This window comes from Rattus norvegicus, chromosome 15 (assembly GCF_021556685.1).
Source record: "Rattus norvegicus strain SHRSP/BbbUtx chromosome 15, alternate assembly SHRSP_T2T, whole genome shotgun sequence".
In the NCBI taxonomy this organism is placed as follows: Eukaryota; Metazoa; Chordata; class Mammalia; order Rodentia; family Muridae; genus Rattus; species Rattus norvegicus.
Window position 1 is genome coordinate 106,104,999 of NC_141548.1, and position 22,792 is coordinate 106,127,790.

The window sequence follows — 22,792 nt, forward strand, 5'->3', positions numbered from 1 at the left end:
GGAAAACCCCTTTCCAGAAGTTCCAGGAGCTCCTTCTTTTCCTATACACCTCCATGGGTTCTGGACAGAATGTGAATACTCCAGCCATGTCTCTATAGCAACGACATTTGTGAATCCTGACTATAAACCACCAAAATGCCTATCAATAGAATGAAAAAACAAACGTGGTCTACTTAAGCACTTGACATGAGCGAGGTACACCCTAATGTAAAATGTGGTCAGACTTTATACTGCAATACCGAGGGCAGGAAACAGGACATAACAGAAGAAGGTATATTGGAAGACAAGATCATAAGGTGAACAAATAGACAACATTTTTCTATATTGCCACTTTGCAATGAGGTCAGTGTGCCAGGGGCAGGTTGAAAACAATTGTGAGATGGGCGTAAGGTTATTGGTTTCTAACACACGGTTGGCTTGTTATGTTCAGTTCGGGGGTATTATGCTTGTAAACATCAGCAAATGGTCTTATCCTATGTTTATTTCAGTCCACTTACAAATGGACAGTTGATACATTTAAACAAAGTCACATAACTCCTATTTCATCACCATCACAACTTTTACCATTCTGCCTTCCCCAGTGCACAAGCCTGACCAAGACACAGACACAAGAAAAAGAAAAAAGGAACAAGATAGTAAGTGGAACCTGATGTTCTATGCAGGGAGTGAGGAAGATCAAGGTCACCGAGATCAGATAAAAGCAACTTCATGGCATTTTGAAACCACTCACAAAAAATACTTAAATATAATGATATTCTACCTCTCATCCTAACCTTTCATTCGCTCACTGTCTCTCTCCCACACATATTTTCTAAAAGCAAGTATTCTTTGATACAGATGAATGGCTAATATCAGTAAAAGGACTAGATATGAATTTAAGATCATTAAACTATCCCCCCTCCAAAGCAAGGCTTTTTAAAATAATTATAATTGTAAATGTCCATTAAAATGTAAAAGATCCGAAGTCTTGAGAGGAAGGCAGTATAGAGGACACTGAGATTTTCCTCTTCATGTTGAAGAATCTAACGTAAAGAATGGCACACAGGAGGGAGTTGATAATGGCTTCAAATGAACAAGAAGTCTGCCTGCACCCCACAGATGAGATGATAGCTCTGTGACAGGCTCACACAGCAAAAGGAAAAATAAAAGTGCATATGCAAAAGAGAAATTACAATCAAAGGAAGAAATAAATTTCCAACCTTCAGTTTTTAGGATATATATATATATATATATATATATATATATATATATATATATATATATATGTATATATGCTGTGCTCTTCCTCAGCTCGGCATCTGTCGTGCTGAGATATCATTGCTTGCATTCAGTGGCTGAAAGTATCTGCTTTTCCAGTCCTCTCAAGAGAGCTCAGGCATAATTGCGCTGCATGACACATACCCCGTTCTGCCTCATCGCTCCCATCTTCCCTATTGCAGCCTGCGCTTTCTTCTGCTAAGATATTCAAACACTCTTCGACCACATTTCTTTTCAGAATGCTGTGACAAATAGCTGAACTGGAGGAAAGCATTAATGCTGGTTGTAATTTTTTTTTGGGTGTGATTTTTTTTTCTAAAAGAAAGTAACTTAGAAAATATCTAAACTTGTGAAATGCTCTCATATTCAAATCAAATTCTTGCTTGATGGGGGATTGTGTCTGCATAGATGTGTGTGTTAGTGCAACCGAAGAGCATCTGTTAAGCTGTTTAGGACAGGAACTATCATACCATGTTTACACAGGAATGAAAAGGAATCCCTCCTCTTAGCTATGTGACTAAATTAAGGTTTAGTTCTCTGTGCATCTTTACCTGGTGATGGTGGTGGTGTCTGGTTTTTCTGCATCTACTCAGACAGCAATTCAGAGTGTAGCGTCTTCATGAACCATATGTCATTTTTCAAGATGGCTTCTCTAATCTGTTTACATGACTTTTACAACCCAAACTAATAGTTTCTGGGTCAAAGCAGGTGGTGTAGGTAGATTAATAACCAAACCTGTAGGCTTTTAATGCTATGTGGTATCATAAATCCTCTATATACATGTGAAGACGACCTAGCTTTCCCTGGAGCACTCACAGGGAGGAACCTCTACTGCTATTGTTGCATCAAGTATTAGCGAACCACAAAAGACCAGTCGGGAGCGATCAGATGCAATCACACCAGGGCCTTCATTCGAGCTAGCTCGTGCTCAGTCCAGCTCAGGACAGTTTTGGTGAAGACGAGCCCCGAACATCTATAGGGGCAAGGTTTCATAGAAAGCGGCAAGTGAGCGTGGGTGTTTCTAGCTGGGTCAACATCTAATTGGAGAGCGACTATGGCCTTTAGCATAATTGGTTGCTGCTGGGAGTCAAACCATAAACTTAACTTCAGCCTTCCTCTGCCTTGGTGGCTGTGAGGCAGGGGAGGGGTTGTAACCTAGGGGTGCAGATTGGTTGGGGGCGGGGGTAACCTGGACACTGGAGTTAGAGGCAGGTCACGTTGGGGGTTAACTTGGAAACTCATGCAAGGTACTGGCCTGTTAGTTTCCCTGAGTTCAAACTTAAATCACGTTCTCTAAAATAGAGTCTGAACTTAAAAGATTTCGGTCTCTTGCTGTAGGTAAAGGATAATAAATGCATACACACAAGGTAGCAATACTGTGCACGTTACAAATGTTTACTTAAATTATTTTCTGCTAATTTCCTTACTTTTAAAAAATCATTAACAAATACAATACTCACAAGGTCAAACTGGGGTTTTGATTACATTGGTGAATACATTCAAGCCATCCATACTAAATTGGCGGGCTTATTTCTCATCTGATCTATGGGTACATTTCTCTATGACAGCCGTCATATCCAAAAATGTTCACAATAATTTCAAAATATGAACTAATTAATTACCTGTGCTAGATGTCTAAAATTAATACTGATTTTAACTTTTATTTATATGTCTATGTGCCCACGCATGTGGTTACCCACAGAGATCAGAAGGTGGCATCAGATTCCTTGGAGTTGGAGTTAAAACTGCTTGTGAAGCACCATTATGCTGGGAGCTGAAATGGAGGATCTCCTGCAAGAGGAGCAAGTGCTGTTAACTGCTGAGCCATCTCTCCAGCTCCATATACACGATAACTGGCGCCCTAAAATGCTAACAGTAATTTCATAATGTGACCTAATTAACTGAATGTGATAGTTTGCTTTTCTATGTCCCCAGAGGTTCTGATTTGTTGTCCATCTGTCTATACGGCATGCCCGGTGAGGACTTTGGGAGCGCTGTATGTTGGGAGGAATTGGGTCACCAGGGACTAAAGTGCGGCTCTGTGCTTGCTGGTTTAGGAGCTCAGAAGAGCACTTAGGATGGACAGCGGCATTGACACCACCTTATGACATCTCTGAAATGTGCATGAAATGTTTACTTTCATGCTTTTCACACCGAACTGCAAATCTTACAAGATTTAAATGTCCTTCAGAAGGTCGCTTTGAACAACCATCTATAAAATATCTCCAGAAGATTTTATGGGCCGGTAAGAGAAAAAAAGGAACTTCAAGAGGGTAGACTTCCTTGTTACGTTGACTGCATAAATTGTTCTTATATTATTGTTCATTAAAAAACCATAAATGCAATTACTTATATGTTAGAGCATTGCTGATAAGTCAAGGCTGCTTTTGTATGTTTTTTTCTTACAAATCCCTACACCTCCATTTTATATTACCTCTATCTTGTATTAGTTGACTAGGGCATAGTTGTTTCTATTTGGGACTTGACTGAGTCATAGAAATACGCTTGTCATGATAAAAAATGTACTGGTTTGGTCCTCTTCAGATGAAATTACATTAGAGTTTCATGCTCTCTAGATACTTGGTTCATATTAGATGAATATTACAATAATAGGGGAGAGCCAAGATAAAGCACATCCCTCACTTACCCCCACCACATACACACATGTATATTCACACTCAAGCATATGTAAATGTATTTGTACAGCTGCTATCTCGCTTTTTATATAAAATACATAGTGTCATAGTTTTTGTCAATTTGACGCAAACTCATACACACTTACATACCTTACTTATTGAGGAATTGCCTTCATTGGATTGGCCTAAGGGCATGTCTGTGGGGGACATTTTTAAATTTCTAATTTGTATAGAAGGCGCCAGCCCAGTGTGCAGAGTACCATGCTTGGCTTTTATAAGACAAGTAGTTGCGCAGGCCAGAGAAAACAAGCCAGTAATTCCTCTTTGGTCTTTTTGCTTTAACTTCCTGCTTTGGCTTCCCTCAGTGGTTTACTGTAACCAGTAAGATGAAATAAACTTTCCTCCCTAAGTTGCTTTTGATCATGTGTTTATCACAGCTGCAAAAGAGACATAAGCTAGAATACATAGTTGATAACCTATCTAAGAAAAAGGGAAAAGAAGACGATCTAGATTTGAGCCTCGATTCAATTCCCAAATTCTTAGCCACTTTGGGAAGTGTTCTGAAATGAAAATGAGGACCATCATTCTTAGACATATGTGAGATAGCATATCACTTGCAATTTGAATCAATCGGGAAATGTGCTATTCAAACCAAAGCCATCATTGTGCCAGAATAGCTGTGGATTTTACAGGTGATTTCATTGGAAAGGAGGCTGAGTAAAGATGACTGCACATGTGTTCTCCACTCTCTCCCCTGACCCATTTCTTTCTCTGCTCAGTGGACTGGTTTATTTGGTCAAGATTCCAGATTGTATACATGAAATCAAAGATGGAAAGAGAAATATCGTTTTCCTGGTCATGTCTCCTTCAGTGTTCTTACCATTCCAAACTGACTTCTTGGAAAAGATGCTCATATGCCATCTGCTGTACTCTGTGTTCTGGTCTCACTGTGCCCCTCGGGAGGGTTCTTCCTGAACAAGAGTAACATTACTTTGACTTTGACTTGTCATACTATTAGTTATAGAAGATTCTTGCCCCATTTTTGAAAGCGAGGTTTAAAAATGAGTTTTGAGATTATTTTTTAACTTACTTAACAATTGCAAAAGCACAATTTCTGTATGCCCTTGATCCATCTTTTTCTTAAACCAATGTTTTACATATCCATGGAATGCTTACCAAAGCCAGAGTTAGCCTTAGTTAAGTGTCTTTAATTACAGTGAAGGAATTATTTGGAATTGCCACATTCTTTTTTTTTTTTTTTTTTTATTTATTTTTTTTATTAACTTGAGTATTTCTTATATACATTTCGAGTGTTATTCCCTTTCCCGGTTTCCGGGCAAACATCCCCCTCCCCCCTCCCCTTCCTTATGGGTGTTCCCCTCCCAACCCTCCCCCCATTGCCGCCCTCCCCCCATAGACTAGTTCACTGTGGGTTCAGTCTTAGCAGGACCCAGGGCTTCCCCTTCCACTGGTGCTCTTACTAGGATATTCATTGCTACCTATGGGGTCAGAGTCCAGGGTCAGTCCATGTATAGTCTTTAGGTAGTGGCTTAGTCCCTGGAAGCTCTGGTTGCTTGGCATTGTTGTACTTTTGGGGTCTCGAGCCCCTTCAAGCTCTTCCAGTTCTTTCTCTGATTCCTTCAATAGGGGACCTATTCTCAGTTCAGTGGTTTGCTGCTGGCATTCGCCTCTATATTTGCTGTATTCTGGCTGTGTCTCTCAGGAGCGATCTACATCCGGCTCCTGTCGGTCTGCACTTCTTTGCTTCATCCATCTTGTCTAATTGGGTGGCTGTATATGTATGGGCCACATGTGGGGCAGGCTCTGAATGGGTGTTCCTTCAGTCTCTGTTTTAATCTTTGCCTCTCCCTTCCCTGCCAAGGGTATTCTTTTTCCTCATTTAAAGAAGGAGTGAAGCATTCACATTTTGATCATCCGTCTTGAGTTTCGTTTGTTCTAGGGATCTAGGGTAATTCAAGCATTTGGGCTAATAGCCACTTATCAATGAGTGCATACCATGTATGTCTTTCTGTGATTGGGTTAGCTCACTCAGGATGATATTTTCCAGTTCCAACCATTTGCCTACGAATTTCATAAACTCGTTGTTTTTGATAGCTGAGTAATATTCCATTGTGTAGATGTACCACATTTTCTGTATCCATTCCTCTGTTGAAGGGCATCTGGGTTCTTTCCAGCTTCTGGCTATTATAAATAAGGCTGCGATGAACATAGTGGAGCACGTGTCTCTTTTATATGTTGAGAATTGCCACATTCTTATATCAAGGTCTCTTACTTGTTTTGGAATTCCACCTAGGACTCTGAATTCTCTTCCATGACCCTGCCTTCTGTCCTCCTCACTGCTATACCAATGACTCCAACCTTGTTTTATTCGTTGTTATTTATTGTTGATGGCCCTAAAGATTACCCATTGGGTAGTTTTCTAATTATCTCTTAATTTCAGGATGCCTAATGTTTTCTCATGACAATACTGATGTTCTGAAAGGTTTTGGCAGAATATCATGGCGATGGTATACATTTCTCACTGTAATTGGAGGAATATGAAACCATCATACTTACTATAGGTGATATTAACTGCAGTCACCTGAGTAAGATTTACTCAGGTGACTTAACTTTAAAGTCATATCAGCTAAGTGTCAGTTACTCACACCAGCTGTCACTTGGGATAGATCAGTTTACTTTTGTGTCTTTACAGGTAGAGACATCAGACATTTGTGAAGATTGCTGTAATAATTTAAAAATGTGTTTGAGTGGGGTTTCTTTATGGCCATGCAAATATGGTTTCTCCTTAGAGTTTTGTGCTCTATTTTTTGCATCTACCAGCAGGTCTTGTCTGTAACAATGGGTTGAGTGTCCTCCTGGGGACTTTCTGCTTTGTGTTGTGTTATCTCTGTTTCTCAAACACTTCTGACTTAGAATTATCTTATGAGAAACCCGAGGGACACTATTTATTTATTTAGTTATAGACGTGTGGCTTTTTTATTCTTTCAGTGTTTTTGAAAATGGGTCTAACTATGAACATGAACTCTTAGGTCAATATTTAGGGGATAAATCAGTATAGTTTATTTATTTTAATGTCAAAAGCTTTCCTGTTTCGCACCAGGCATCCCTTAGCACTATTCTCTACTCTTCAGACATATTTCCTTACCCACATATTCATTCTCTCTCTCTCTCTCTCTCTCTCTCTCTCTCTCTCTCTCTCTTTCTCTCTCTCTCCTTACTTTCTTGTATCACAAAATGCTGAGACCATATGTTAGCATTAGGTTTCCTCCTCTGTTACTCGTTTATACAGTTCTCTCTCATTCAAGGAGAAATATATTTCAAGACCTTCAGTCAAATTTCAAAGCAAAGATAGTACTGTATCTTGAATATATTGTGTTCTTCTACACATAAACACCCATGCAAAAGTTTAATTTAGAAATTATGTACAATAGGAGACAAATGATAACAACTGGTAATAAAAAAGAATAATTATAGTAATAATACCCTATAATAAAATTTATATTCACGGTGTCACTCAAAATATCCTTTTAAATTGTTGTTGACAACTCTTTATTTTTTTAATTAATTATTTTATTTGTTTACATCCCAAATGTTGATCCCTTCCAGAGCTCTTCACACCATCCCCCTCCTCACAGGTATCCCCCTTCCCTGGGGCATCACGTCTCTACAGGACTAGGTACATCCTTTCTCATAGAAGCCAGACAAGGCAGTCCTCTGCTACATATTTGCCAAGGACTTGGACCAGTCCCATGTATGCTCTTTGGTTACTTACTACACTTTCCCCTTTCAGTTAAAGGAACCAATTTATGAATCATCTTTGGATTTTGAATTGACGTCATCACTACTTGTGCTTTGGGGCTGTGATTAAATATGTAAGGGTTACTTGAACATAGGCACTAAAGTTCCTCAACAGTCTCTATGGTATATATAAAGACAGAAATTGCTGCTAAATGGTTTATGAATGGGTAATGTATATAGAGTGAATACACTGGACTAGTGGATAACGCATGTCTGCAGTGGGTGGGGCAGAGTAAAATGAGATAGCCAGAGACTTTATCACATGACTTAGATGCCAAGCGATTTAGAGCTTATGAGTTATCAATTTTGGAATTTTTTTATTTAGTAATTTTGGGTTGCAGTGGACTTGGAGTAACTGAAATTAAGGAAAAAGAAACTATTGAAAGATGACTACTATATTACTGCTATTAAGTTTTCTTTTTTCTTAGGAGACCTATGGCATGCATGTGTGTAATAAGCGCTTTGTACATGTGTCTATATTTATTTTTGTTTGTTTACTTGCATGTGTACACTTAACTTGTAGAACTGTAGAACTATATACATTATATATGCATCTATCTATATATCTACATATCTATGTATGCATCTATCTATCATCTCTATCATCTATCTATCTACATACCTATGTATTTGTCTATTATCTCTCTATATATATTATCTATAATTTATATCTATCATCTATTTATTTTTATCAATCATGTATCTATTAATCATCTATTTTTCTATCTCTCTATATATCTACTGTCTGTCTGTCTGTCTTCCATCTATCCATCATTTACCTACCATCTATTGTCATTATCTCTCTGTTAATCTATCATCTATACTTTCTCTTAAAACAAACCAAGCTCATACTATTATTCTCCTTCAGTTCATCATCATACTCACTTTTTGGACTCTCCTCTTTGCTTATTTGTAATTTCTTTTTCTGTCTCTCTAGATCTGCAAGAAATTACTTGATTTGTTTCATTCCAGGATTCCTATAAAGTTGTGTCTATGATCATGTTCATCAGATGTAAACAAAGCACATTAAATCTGACTGAATCCGGACCCCAGCAGTGCTCTTTCCCTTTAAATAATTCCTTTCAGACAGCAATCACACATTTCCAAATATCATTCCTCAGAGTGCCTGTTGTCCATGGTAGAGTTGTTAAATTTTGCATCCTTTGACAAAAGGGTTTATAAGATGCATTATGAAAATTTACATTAATCAACATATTTTATGCAAAACAGAATGAAAATAGGGCTAACACTGAACAAAATAAAATGCATATTTCTCATTTCTGAAAAACATTGTAAGTTATTCTTTTATTAATATGAGTGTACAATATTCATGAGAAAGTCAAGGATCAGCTTGTCCTACTAAGGCCAATAATGATCAAGTTACTCTAAAATACAAGGAAAGGTCAACAATGAAGTTATCAGTTCTTCACTACAGAAAAACTGGGTGACAGCAAAGGGGAAATAAAAGCCTGGTCACTGTTAGCAGATGGATTCTGTAGCTTCTGCTTCAGCTTTTCCTAGTACACTCAGGTACAAGCATGACTCATAGTCTTGAACTAGGGAAGGGATACATCTTCTCTTTCATGGTTTCACAACTGCTTCTTATGGGTCTAACTCCGGCAGAGTAGAGGTCAGGATTGAGGAGTAAGGTTAAAGGATCACATTAAGAAGCTACCCACATGTTCCAGTAGTCCTCCTGGTTTGGTTTATGTGTAACCGGTTTAGGTCTAACCGTATTCAAAAAGTATAGAGCTTGCTGATGGAGTACCATGAAGTTTCATTTCCTTCCTTTTCCCTCACCCTGCTTACCACTGCTCTAGACCGTATCTTTACAATCTAGCCAAAGACTTCCCAAGACAGAGTCATGTTTTACTTAGGCTGTCTCTCTAGGCTTTTTTATTTCTGTAGGGTTTATCTCTTGCTCTGACCAGGCCTATAATTTACTAGCCCCTTTGGCTTCCCATATCCGTTTAGCATTTCTCATGGTAGCCACTGAGAACTCATCTGAACTGTTCAAGGTAGGAGATAACTGGATGATTTGGTATTCCCAGGACTAGTCTCAGAATGTCTTGTTAATTTATCAAGCAGTTAGTTGCTCTTGCTTTGGGTGGGCTCTTACCTTTAGTCATATCCAGGCTACACATGGCACGATTACCTTGCCTCCATCTCTACTGTTCTCTAGAAGGAAGACAACAATACCTTTTTGCTCATCCAGTGCTGATATCAGGAAGTCCTACTAGCATCCCAGCTCAGCAAGCTTCCATGTAACCAGCCTTTTACTTTCACAGTAATCTATGAAATGATTTTTCTCTAAGCTCTTTCTGCTGCTTGGTGCTGATAAAAGGAGCATATCTCCATGTGTATAATGCACTCCTGATTTTTGTCAATATGCCTTCCCTTCTGATGTCCATTTTCTCAATTAGGATTGTCATCCAGGCATGTGAAGGGAATGAAAGTCTGTTGGTCATTTCGGCGAGGTCAAATCTGTACCCTTTAGATATTAAGCTCACACAAGAGAGCAAAGCACTTAATTCTAAGCTTTCCTGTCATTGTAGAGTAAGATAAAATGACCCAATCAAAAACACACCAAGCCACATGAGCATTGAGATAGCCATACAATTTATTTTCAGAACTTTTAGAGTAAAAAAAAATCATAGGAAAGTGGTGAATTTTGAGAGCAAATTATGTAAATGGGAAAGAATGAGTGCCTTTCCTGACTTTCATGTCCATTTCTACCTATACTCAAATGGAAAGCTGTGTTCTAGCCTCTATTAATACAACCTAGGTTTTCATTAAGAGGGAAATTAAAGATTGACAAACTCTCACTGTTCTAAGAAATTGCTGCTCTCACAGAGCTTTGTCACAGCAGCTCTCATTCTGGAGCATGGCCCATAAGCCAGGAGCATCCATGGTCCAGATCTTTTTCACAGAATGGTTGTCACACCCCACCCTATGGTGATGGTTATCATGTTGTCTGCATTGGTACTGAGGTTTCAGAGAGAGGAGAGGTGTCAGCATGTACACAGTAATAAACAGGGGAGATATTAAAGGTATTTACTTTTCAAAAGTTTCAAACAGTACAAACAACCACAAAAGAGAACAAACACTGGGCATAAAGCATAGACCAGGAACCAGTAAGTATAGCTACATCCAGCCTCAGGGAACCCAGCTCCTAACTCCTTCCCAGATGTCAATATCAGATCCATACAGTCCTTCTGAGAGTCTCTATATAAATTCCTAGGGGACTAGAAATATAGCATAGATGCCAGTCAAGAAGATGCTCATATCTGATAATATACAGGCATTAAGACCCACACCATTAAATTGAAGATGTCACATCCTATCTGTAGATTTGGGCTGAGAAAACTAGGGAGACTCAGGTAATAAAATTTATGCAAATATCTCAAAATCTGGGCAACTTCAAAGTGTGAAATTTTTCTGGCCCCATGGATTTTCACAAGGGTTATTCAGCTTGTATCCAAATTGGACTCCAGGGTGGTAAAGTTATTTGCATAGTCTTCTTTCCACTGAGTTTGATGCAGCATTTTGTTTATAGCAGGGATTCAGAAATTTGGTGGACAAATGAACAGTAATAAACTAGGAGGGCTTTGGGATGAATAGAAAAATATTTGAACTATTTAGAAGAAAAAAAAGTGGACAGTCTTCATGAAGCATGAGTCTAGAGGAGGCCATCATGCCCTTGCCAATGTGCATCTTAAAACTTAGGTCTGTTCATAGTAAAAGTCATCCTCATGCCTCAGAACCAGTAGCACGGCCATAGATCTGTGTGTTTATGGGTCTACAGCAGTCAGATGCTTCATAAGGCCAAAAGCCAACCGTTACACTCAGAACCAGGACAATCTACTCTCCTATTGCCTATGACAGGAGTTGGAAAATAAAAATAAATACTGTTATGTTTTACTTTAATATCGCCTTTGTGCACAGTGGTTCAGAGCAGTGAGCTCTTAAATATGCTCTGCTCTCGACTAAAGGGAGGAAAGAGAAAGAACACTGTTTGGAGCCCAGGAAGGAATTATTTTGGGCAGAGTTGAAGAATAATATCTCCCACTTTCGGTACATTTTTACTTCACACTTTACTATTTACAAAACAAACAACAACAGAACCAGAACAAACAAAGCAAAGCCATGAGATAATTCTGATTTGATAATCTTGCAAAGTACTGTGAAGTTTTGCATTTAAAGCCATTTTCAGGGGTGGGGAAATGGCACAGTTAGGAAATTGTCTTCTGCACAAGCAAGAAGGTCTGAGTTCAGCTCTCCAGAACTCACATAAAAAACAAGGGGTGGTAGTACACTCCTGCACCCACACAGATGGGATAAAAGTGGATGGAGTTAGAGTGATCCCCCAAATAGTTGACTAGCCAATCTAACAGAGAGAGGGGGGAGGGGGAGGGAGAGGGAGAGAGAGAGAGTTTTGAACCAGCAACAATTGTAGTCTGATACAAGCATCCATTTGCTATTGCACACTTGAGAAAATAGTCTATAGTGTATGGTGAATATAGTCTATAGTATATAGTGCAGAGTTTTACATTTGTTCATTATCAAGAGACTTTACTAACAAAAAAACAAAGGTTCTGGAATGGCAGGGCATGAGATGTTGGTGAGGCTTGTGCAACAGTATCATCTGAAGCTGATATGGTTTCATCTAAAACATATGAAATGTGAATTTGAAACAATTTATAGGACTACTCTTCCATGGAAGTCTCACATCGATAATCTTTGGGGGGACTGACTGGAGGCTAAGGAAATGGCCCTAACTGCTCATAACACTGCTCTCAGGGTTCTATGGCACCCAGCCATGGAGCTTCCCAGTTTCTGAGTTTCATCTTGAAGTGGACGAAGGCAACTTTGAAAATATTAGTTCTCGGGGTTGAAAGTACAAAGTTTCCAAATCTTAAGTGTGTCTTTAGTGGTGCAAACATTTACTGATTCATTGTTCTGAGCACCAGAATTCGAGATCAAAAAGTCCCCAGAGTAAGCTCTTTCTAGATGTCCTAGGGGAGATCCGACCTGTGAATCTCCAAGCTTTGAGTGACTGGGTTAATACTATGTTCTTGTGGATGCTTGACTCCAAGATCTATCTTCCTCATCACTGGTGCCATTTCAATATGTCTTTGTCCCTTCTATTCCTACAGGGACTCCAGTCACATTGGATTTGGTTTCATCTTAGCAGTCTCATCATATCTTAGTGGTATCTACAAAGATGCTATCTTCATTTAAATCACAGGATAGACAGTAATCCCGAGGCTTCTATAAACATTTTGGAGTGCCACAGTTGAACTCATACCAGGCAGACAAAATTCTGACGGGTTCCTTTTCTGCTTTAATCTGATTTTGTGAATCAAGACTTTGTCTTATGGAAGAGTTAGGGGAAGGATTGAGGAGCCTGAAGGGGATATAATTCTTATAGGAATTATAAGAAGACCATCAGAGTCAACTAACCTGGACCCTTGACTGAATCACCAACCAAACAGCATGCGTTGGTTGGACCTAGGCCCTTTGCACATTTGTAGCAGATTTGGAGCTTGGTCTTCATGTGGGTTCCCAAACAACTGGAGTTGGGGCTTTCTCTGACTCTGTTGTCTGCTTGTGGATCCTACTGTCCTAACTGGGCCACCTTGTCTGACCTCAGTGGAGAGGATGTGTCATTCCTGCAGTGACTTGAGGTACCAGGGTGGGTTGGTATCTGGAAGGAGCATTCTCCATTCTCAGAGGTGAAGGAGAGAGGGGAGAGGGACTGTGTGTGGGTAGGGTAAGCTGGGAGAAGAGCAGGGACTGTGATTGAAATGTAAAGTGAATAAATAGATTCATTAATGGCAAAAGAAAAAAATACATTCTTGTACCAACTTTGTATTCCTTCCCTTCATTACTTCAGTTGTTCCTTTGTTCTTTCCTTCCTTTCCTCCCTCCCTCCTTTCTTTCTTCTCTTTTTGCTTTCTTTATACAGGGCCTCATATGTCTCCTGAGTGCTGGGATTTCAGGCATGAGTTTCAGTGTACAGATTTAATCTTTATATATCCAGTTATTTTGATGTTAATGATTGATGTTTCCAAATTCCAATATTTGCCATTACTTCTTGGCTTAAACTTTGATCTAACTAGTTAATAGTCTTAATGATTTCTTTCACCCGATTCATGAATTGCTGTTCATGTTTTAGTATGACAAACTCACTAGAAAAATGTCTAACAATGGTGATGCTGTCTTAGAAATATCAGATTAAATGCAATATAGAAGATTATCTTTGGAGATTATGTAAAGCTCTGGGATATGATATATAAATTGACACAAAGAGTCTCTTCAACCGAAACGACTGGGAGTAGGGTAAAGTGGAGTTTGGTAGCATTAATAGCCTTGATTAAATTTTGGTGCCTCTCAACTCTCAACTACTAGTGATTTCTAGGTTCTTTAAAGTATTGATCCTCTACCACCTGGGCTGCTGAGTGCTTTTGAGAGTAGCAGGAATCTTAGTTACCAATCCAGCTGTGTGTGTTCCCAGTGTGTTGTACAAATAGCATCCTCAGTGCATATTCCAGTGAGAAAAGATTGGGTGCATTGTAGTAAACACTGTTGGTACAGTTCACACAATTAAGAACCTGCCAACAACTAGGGGATCTGCCTGGAAATGTAGAGTGTGAAGAACATGAAAGGTGGGAGTTTGGGGAGTCATATTCACTTCCTCAGCTGTCATTCACACCTTCTTTTCTGTAATCCTACTATACCATCAAAGTCCTGTGCCTACTCTTACGTCCATCACTGTCTCTTTATTGCTATGATGGCTACTCATTTTAAATAAAAATAAAAATTGTGGTAAACATGCATTAAAATTTTACATCTCACCCCTTTTAAGTCTATATTCAGTAGTGTTGGTCTATTTACACTGCTGCACCGCAGACTTCTAGAACTTTCCAAGTTTACAAAGTTGAAGCTCTGTTCCCATTAAACAATAGCCCCTTTAACCACCTCCAATTTCTGGCAAGCAATTTTCTAGTGTGTGTCTATGAAATTGGCTACATAGATACTCTCCCATGTAAGTAGAATGATACAGTATATGACTTTTTGTGACAGACTGCTTTATGTATTGTTATGACATCAGAGTATGTGTTTGAACCTCCAGTCTTTTTTTTTTTCTTTTTTTTTTTTTATTAACTTGAGTATTTATTATATACATTTCGAGTGTTATTCCCTTTCCCGGTTTTCGGGCAAACATCCCCCTCCCCCCTCCCCTTCCTTATGGGTGTTCCCCTCCCAACCCTCCCCCCATTGCCGCCCTCCCCCCATAGACTAGTTCACTGGGGGTTCAGTCTTAGCAGGACCCAGGGCTTCCCCTTCCACTGGTGCTCTTAAGTCTTTTATGGCGGCTCTCCTTCATGCCTTCTTCCTCCATCTTCTTTTGTTACTTGCTCTGCCTTTAGTCCCTGGCATATTCCATTCCCTGACTTCACTGGCCATGTCTCCTGTCAACTGCCCACCATATTCCTTATCACTACTGACGCCAGTCTGCTTACTTGTCAACTTTCTCACCATCTCACAAACTCTTTAAAACTAGGGATAGCTTCCTGGTGACCATACACATGTGTGTGTGTGTGTGTGTGTGTGTGTGTGTGTGTGTGTGTGTGTGTGTGTGTGTGCATGTGTATCTCTGTTGTTCACAGATTGAAAAATTCATCTCTTTTCAACAACATTTCAGCCCTACCACCTTCCTCCACAATGATGGCTGGCTCCCCGAGTCTAATTATTATTTGACTTCCTGTTTTTACACCTTCAAGGTGAGAATATGCTGATATCCAAATTGGTTACACATCTTACCCATTCCACTGTCTAGATATTTTCCATAGCTAATGAAAGAACTGATGCTCTGAGAGGGTGAAAGGATACAGGCTTCAAGCCTGTGTTGTGCCAACTCTGGTACTGAGAAATAACATGCATTGGGGCAAAAAGTTTACTTCTCTGAAGGTGCTTTTAATATTCAGAATAGAATTTGGTTGGTTAGTATGAAACAACTTGCACTGGGAGTTTTCAGTAGGTAATTCTTATGTTTGTCCCAGTAACAACACTCATTTTGAAGTCACATGATCTTGAATTCATGCACGAGAGATTGGCAAAATAGTAAGTATAGGAAGATCTCAACACAGTTCTTAAGATGCAACCAGTGCTTAGCTGAATCGTGCCCAAGGCAGCACTATTTGCAGTGCCCCTGAATTTGGAATGTATGGGAGGCAACAGAAATATGAATGAAAGCTTCAAGGTATAGAGGCCTACTACTCAGAATTCTAACAGTGAGGTAAGGACGGATGAAGGAGGGTGTGAAAGAGGGAAGGAGGGAGGAAGGGGAGGGAGAGAGGGAGAGAGGGAGAGACAGGGAGACAGAGACAGGGAGAGGGAGAGGGAGAGGGAGAGGGAGAGGGAGAGGGAAAGGGAGAGGGAGAAATGAGCTGTCTAGATATTATGAAAGCAGAGAAGTTCCTGTCTTCTCTCAGCAAGTAGTGATGTAGCTCCCACAGAGAGCTGATAGTGTAGGCTCTAGCCTTTGAATGAGCCCGGAGGACCAGAAGGAACCTGAAGGGCAGGTAGAAATCAGTTGTTTACCTCAAGTCATCAGGCAAAGAATGAATTTACTGCCTTTTTGTTCTATTTGGGCCCTCAAAGGACTTAATGATGCTACCCATCTGGTAGAAGATCTTCTTTACTTAAGCTATGAATAAAAGTGCTAAGCCGTATCAGAATCACTTTTACAGATCCACCCAGGACATTGCTTACTAATTATGTGGGCATTCCTTAACCAGTTTACATGATAAAAAAATAAACATTATGCAAGACAAAGATAAAGAAAAGTACTAATTTATAACACACACATGATAGTATTTTTGATGTTTATGTTTTTTAAAAATTCCCAGTCAACAACAGTGAGGAGCTATGTGTCCATGCTCTGCTGTGCTGTCAACTCTGCCAAGCCCTTGAACCAGAATTTTGATGAGAAATGTAGCTGAAGAGCATTTTCTTTATTTCATAGCTTTGAATTTAATCTAAACAGACTATCTACTTCTGTTTTTCATGATTCTTTCCCTGAGGCTTCTCTGTGGATTTTTTCCTCATAGTTTAATGAATTTTATATTGCTTAAATGAACACCCTTTATATCTCTCTTGTTCTGACTTTGTGTTAAATCATTAAAGCAGTAGAATTTCTTTGTAATTTTCAAAGTTTCCATTCCACCACATCCCCCTCTTATCACTACACTGAGCTTCAAGGTCATTCTTAACTGATGCCAGAGAACAACTTGTCCAATGTTTTTTTTCTTTATGTGTCTATGTCATTCTCTCTCTCTCTCTCTCTCTCTCTCTCTCTCTCTCTCTCTCTCACACACACACACACACACACATCTTTCCACAAATCATCTCAATCACATTCATACAACCTTATTTTAAAATTTAATGTCAACAATTAATATGTATAGAAAATAAAATGATACAATAATGTGTCATATAAAGAAATTATAATCAATTTTCAATAATACCACATACAAAATTAAAGTCTTAAGAGTAGATTCATTGCACGTCTGACTTACACTTGATATTTATACGGTTTCAGCTTGATTCAATATAGTTTAGATCTTTAGAATATAGGCTTTTGGTCCAAACTGCATTGTTTCCAATCTTAGCTTTAAAATTTGTTGATTGTTCAACATTCAGTCCCTTGTGCCCTATTCCCTCATCCACTAGATGGATATAATAGTACCTGTTCTGAAGCAGCTATTTTGAGCAGTAAGTAAAGCTATAAAGTATTTGGCAATGAGTTGACAGTTGACAAATATTGCCACATTTACAAGAACCTACAGACTGGTTCTAGACGTAAGAAGTTAAAACAAAAGTTTGAACTGAACAAAAATTAGGAGTGTGTAATTTGAAATGTTAGGAAAGTAAACTTTTAACATACCTTTTCTATTCTACTCTATCTGGGGATAGCAGTAAAAGCAGTTTAAATGGTCTATGTATATGGAAACCTAGTAAATACTTTATGGAGAATTTTTACTGGCAATCCAAGAATACTATTAAAGTAGAGATTTTCAGGTATCTACATGATTATAAACATATGTGTATGAAAGTGCATGCTCACATGTGCATAACCGTGTGTGTAGTATATTCTGCAAATCGTGCAACCTCAAAGACTATGATCACTGGAAAAAGGAAAAACAATGAGTATTTTTAAATGATATAAGATTTTAAAAACTACATTTATTTATAACTGTACTATTTTAAGTGTGTGTGTGTGTATGTGTGTGTGTGTGTGTGTGTGTGTGCGTGTGTGTGTTTGCTTATGCCTGTGTGCACATATCTTTGTGACTTTATGTACCACATATTTGCAGGAGTCCAGAGGGCAGAGAAGACTGGATTGAATCCCTTGGAGCTAGAGTTACAGGTATTTGTGAATTGCTACATGGGTATGCCTATGTAAGAGCACCAAGTATTCATAACTGCTTAACCATCTCTGTAGTCCTGTGTGATACGGTTTTTAAAACTAATAAAAACACAAAATATTCTTGTGCAAGGAAGAAACTGAACCAGACACATTTTAACTTATAATGATAATTTTTGATCCAATTGATTTAAAATATGACATTGAAGGGATTTGGGGTATGAAATTAATAAATGAATTAATTAAATATGAAGTTTCAGTCCAGTCATGAATAATCTCCTAAAGCCAATATTAAAATGGAATCACTAATTTATTTTCCTTGGAGCTTTTGGTGCTGAAAATGTCTTTAAATTTACAGAAAAGATGCCCAAATTGGAGGTGAAAACAATTGTATAATCAATCAGATGTATGGAGTCTCCAAAAATAAAAAAATCATGTTATTGATTTATCAACTTACTTATTGACGGTAAGACAGGGTTTCTTGTGGACATGATGCCATTAAACTTACTATGTAGGAAACACTATGGCCTCAAACTCTTGATCCTTTTGCCCCCTCTCATCTGGGATTACAGGCCTAAAGCATCACACTCTGAATAGAACTTTATTTAACACACACACACACACAAACACACACATACACACACACATACACACACACTATACACACACATATATATATATATATATATTAGCCATATGTTATTAAAATATTCACAAGAAGAGTGAAGGTTTTTGTATTTGTTTGTGTGCACATGCATACATGTGTTCATGTGTGGTATGTGTGCATATGTGCTGAGTATATATACACATGTGGATATATTCACATTAAGGTCATGGGTCAACATCTTCTTCCACTGCTTTCTCCCTTATTTTTGGGGTAAGTTCTTTATCTAAAACCAAAGCTCACTAAGTTGACTGGACTGGCTGGCTAGCAGGAACACTTATCTTTACCTTGACAGTACTAGATTTACATATGCACACCACACATGGCCCTTTACATGAATCCCTGGGATCTTACCTCATGTGCTCACAATTGCATGAGAGTAGTTTACCAACTGATCCCTCTTCCAAGTCTCATGATTTTTTTTTGTAATTGTTGGTTTTTCATTTATGGTTGGATAAAAATAAATGAAAAGCCTAAAGTGACTGTTGAATATGTGAAGGTTAAAAAAATACATATGTGTACAAATTAAAACACTCAAAATACCATCATTGCAAAATGCATTTAGGTTTGGGGTCAAAGGTTCCAAAAATTTGTGCTAAGTAATTTAAAAAAATTTTAAAGGTATTTTGCAAATTCAGGCTGAAATTACTTGGTATTTTACTTATTCAGTGACTGCTTAATCCTGCAGTAAATCTTGTAGTAGATCAGTTAAAAAAATTAAATGGTGTTCATTTTATGTCTACAATTTTGGTGGGAGTATATAAAATTATTCAAGATCTATGAATGATGAATATGACACACAGGAAAATCCACATATAAATGCCAGATTTGGAAAGCAGCAGGTTTTTTTATTGGTATTATCAAATTATGTATGTGATAGTTTTGCTGTTGAGGTCACACATAATGTATTTTTTCTACAAAAGAATCAGATGAAGCATTTCACATCATTAGCATAGAATAACATCCTAACATTCACTTGAAGAGCATTTTCCCTAAAGCACACATTGAAAAGATCAGTGGAAATGACCCTCACCACAGATTCATTTGCCTGCATAGCTCAGGACACTATGGAGCTTAAAACCTTCCTGGGTTTGGACAGAGCAGGGGCCTTGCGGATAAATATGTTTTTCAACCTTTATGGATACCCTTGGTGAAATCAGTGGCTTTGGAGATGAGAATAATATGTTAAAATTAAATTAGACCATTAGACGATATTAAAAAAAATTTAATAGGTTATGTTGTTTTATCTTTTACCAAATAGGCAAGAATTGAAAATTCTGAATGTGTAAGGGCCTTTACACCATTCCAAAGGTTTACTTAAGAGTCTTGGGTCTTATTGTTAATATTTTTCTTCTTCTTGCAATGTGTGAGCATGTCCAAAAAAATATTCTACAAATGTGCCCCCTCCTTTTATTTCTCAATAAAGCAAAACACTCCGGGCAAGCAAAAATTCTTCATGCAAGAGAACTATGGGTCTAGCTAGTTAGCTAATCTGTCTGTCATGGATAACATAACCTTTATTCATTCCTGTTTCCATTTTTGGATATCGTTTCTTCTGCCCCGATGCAGTGTGGTTTTAGATATAAAAAGATACATATTTATCTTCTTTAATTTTGAATAATCACTTTGGACACCCAGACTGGATGTTCTTCTAGTATCTAGAAGTCAGACAATTTGCTTTTAAATATGCTTTTATGATGAAGGGACAATCATTGCACATACATATGCAATATGGCAGTGTGGCCTTGGGGATTTTGATTTCTAAACAACCTTCATTGAATAGAAGAAAACTGATCTCCAAATCCAGTTTCTTAAACTATGTCCATCTTACTTTTACTCAAAATAATATTATGAAACTTGCCTAAGGATATTTATAGAATAATAGGAAAATATCCCTTGATACTATACAGGAGATTAATTTAAAAAGTCAGATTTTTAACTGACACTGTCTCAAAATTTTCTATTAATGTTTTGCTTTGATAGTCCAAAGTTAACATCACTGTGAATGAGGTTTAATCTCTACGTTTCAACTCCCACATATCACTTACTTGTTTGAGCTTCTTTAGATCTTCATCAAGTTCTAAGTTGTCCAAAATAACAGCAACAAACAAACTCAGGAGGATCTATAAAATGGTTAAATAACAATGAAAACACCCACATGCTACAGGTATCAAAACTTCATATATAATATGAATATGATACATAATATCTACCTAAAAGATACTTGAAAAAGAATTCATCAGTTGAAAATTATATATATGCACGGTGACTCATTGCATAGACACTTTAAAGTGTATGTCACAAACACAGGACAGGAAATACAAAAGTCACATAAATGATAAAAATATTAATTACTTCAGGAAGGAAGTTAATAAGGAAGTTATGATTGTTTTAATTTAATGATCCCATCTCTGAAACTAGCCAGAAAAAATTATCTGGATTAATGATTAAAGGTAACATAATATGCAAAGGTGCTAATTGGATGGTTACTTATAACAATGAGATCTTGGGAATGACATCTAAACTTGTATAAGAAGCTAATACAATTACAAAGAGTTCAATGATTAAATTCAGATCCATATTAAAGATTTCCATGGTGGCAAGGAGTCTTCAAGGTGTCCCATAGCATTGCTGTTAGCTGCAAATGACATGTGCTGTAGTCTCACACATTGAATAAGGAACCAGAAGGTTTCAGAAAAGAGGCAATAACAAAGTTGATTTTATTCTACTCTCTTGAATCAGTATAGCTCAAGTGGAAGCCATGTGCCAAGTATAAGGGAAGCGTCATGAACAATCCTATCTGCTGGTGAACTGAGACTTCTTGTTTGTAGCCAGCAAGGAACTTTCCAATACTTGTACAAGAGACCTGTCTTGGAGGCAGATGCTCAATTCTTCTAGGTGACCGTAGCCTCAGAAGACATTTTGACTTTATCAAAGGAGACACTGAAACACACCCAACCAAGCTTGTTCCAGTTCCCAACTGAGAGAAATTGTTCAAGACAGTAAGTTTCTTTGTTAGTAAGCTCCCAGCATGTAGATAATTTACTATATAGTATTGAGTAACAACTCATGAAGTTTTATGGTAACAAAAAATGTTTCCACTATAATAATAGAGTATATATGGTAAAAATCCAGCAACATAGAAAAAGGAATTAAAGAGAAGATGTTCAGACTACGTAATTTAGCATGGTAATACTGTCTGTCTTTGTGTAGCAATGAGAAATTTCCCCTTTTATATGCTTTGAGATATTTCTGAAGCTAAAAAAAAAAATCCGTCTTTGGAGTAAGTAAACATGGGAAAGGACAAAGGCAAACATACAATAGCATTTAATATATTTTAATTTCTAGACATTTTTCCTCCTGGAATCCCTGAAGGTTCCATGTTCGGTTCATTTTTTGTTTTCAGTCCTAATTTGCATTCTTCCTTTTCAATTGCCCTCTGAAGAAGTCATTGACATTTCTTAATATTTGATGCTTGAACCAAATTGCATGAAAGCTGAGGCAGCTGAGTTGTGAGTTATTGTACCAGAGAGATTGCTGTGCAGAATTGATCGGCTTGCTTTGTCCCAGGTTTAATAAATGGATAGCAAGGCGGAAGGTTGTGAGAAGAGATGATTAGCTGCCCCCCCCTGCCTGCTTCCTCATTGGAGCCTCATCTTTAAGAGCCTAGCAGAACTTGAAGGCAGTTCAGAGTGGTCCAGAACAGAGGAGTTTCCTGATGTTGCAGTTTCTGGTCTACCCCAGTCATTTAGGATAGCCTCACTTGAGAGTTGTTCTAAACTGGGCACCCCCCAGTTCACTCCACATTTAGTTCTTTTCCTGTGACACTGGTGATGAAAAGCTATGGCTCAAGGGAATTAACATTTCCCTGTAGCCACATCCACATTCTGAGGTATTCCCTGAAGGCCTCCTGATACAGACAACCAGTCCCAGCCTTGAAAGTCAGTCACCAGGTAAGGTTTATATGAACTATATTCATCAAAT

General features: G+C 38.1%; 1 protein-coding gene across 7 annotated transcripts in view; it reads right to left on the reverse strand.

The window, feature by feature from the left end:
* Nucleotides 1–22,792, reverse strand: part of Nalcn (sodium leak channel, non-selective) — a 352,387-nt gene that overhangs the window by 91,358 nt on the left and 238,237 nt on the right. For 4 of the 7 annotated variants that reach the window (NM_001393695.1, NM_001393694.1, NM_001393693.1 and 1 more), the window contains 1 exon segment: nt 20,857–20,931. The exons of the other annotated variants lie outside the window; for them this stretch is intronic. In NM_001393695.1, coding sequence (NP_001380624.1) covers nt 20,857–20,931 — 75 coding nt within the window. 7 annotated transcript variants of the gene reach the window in all.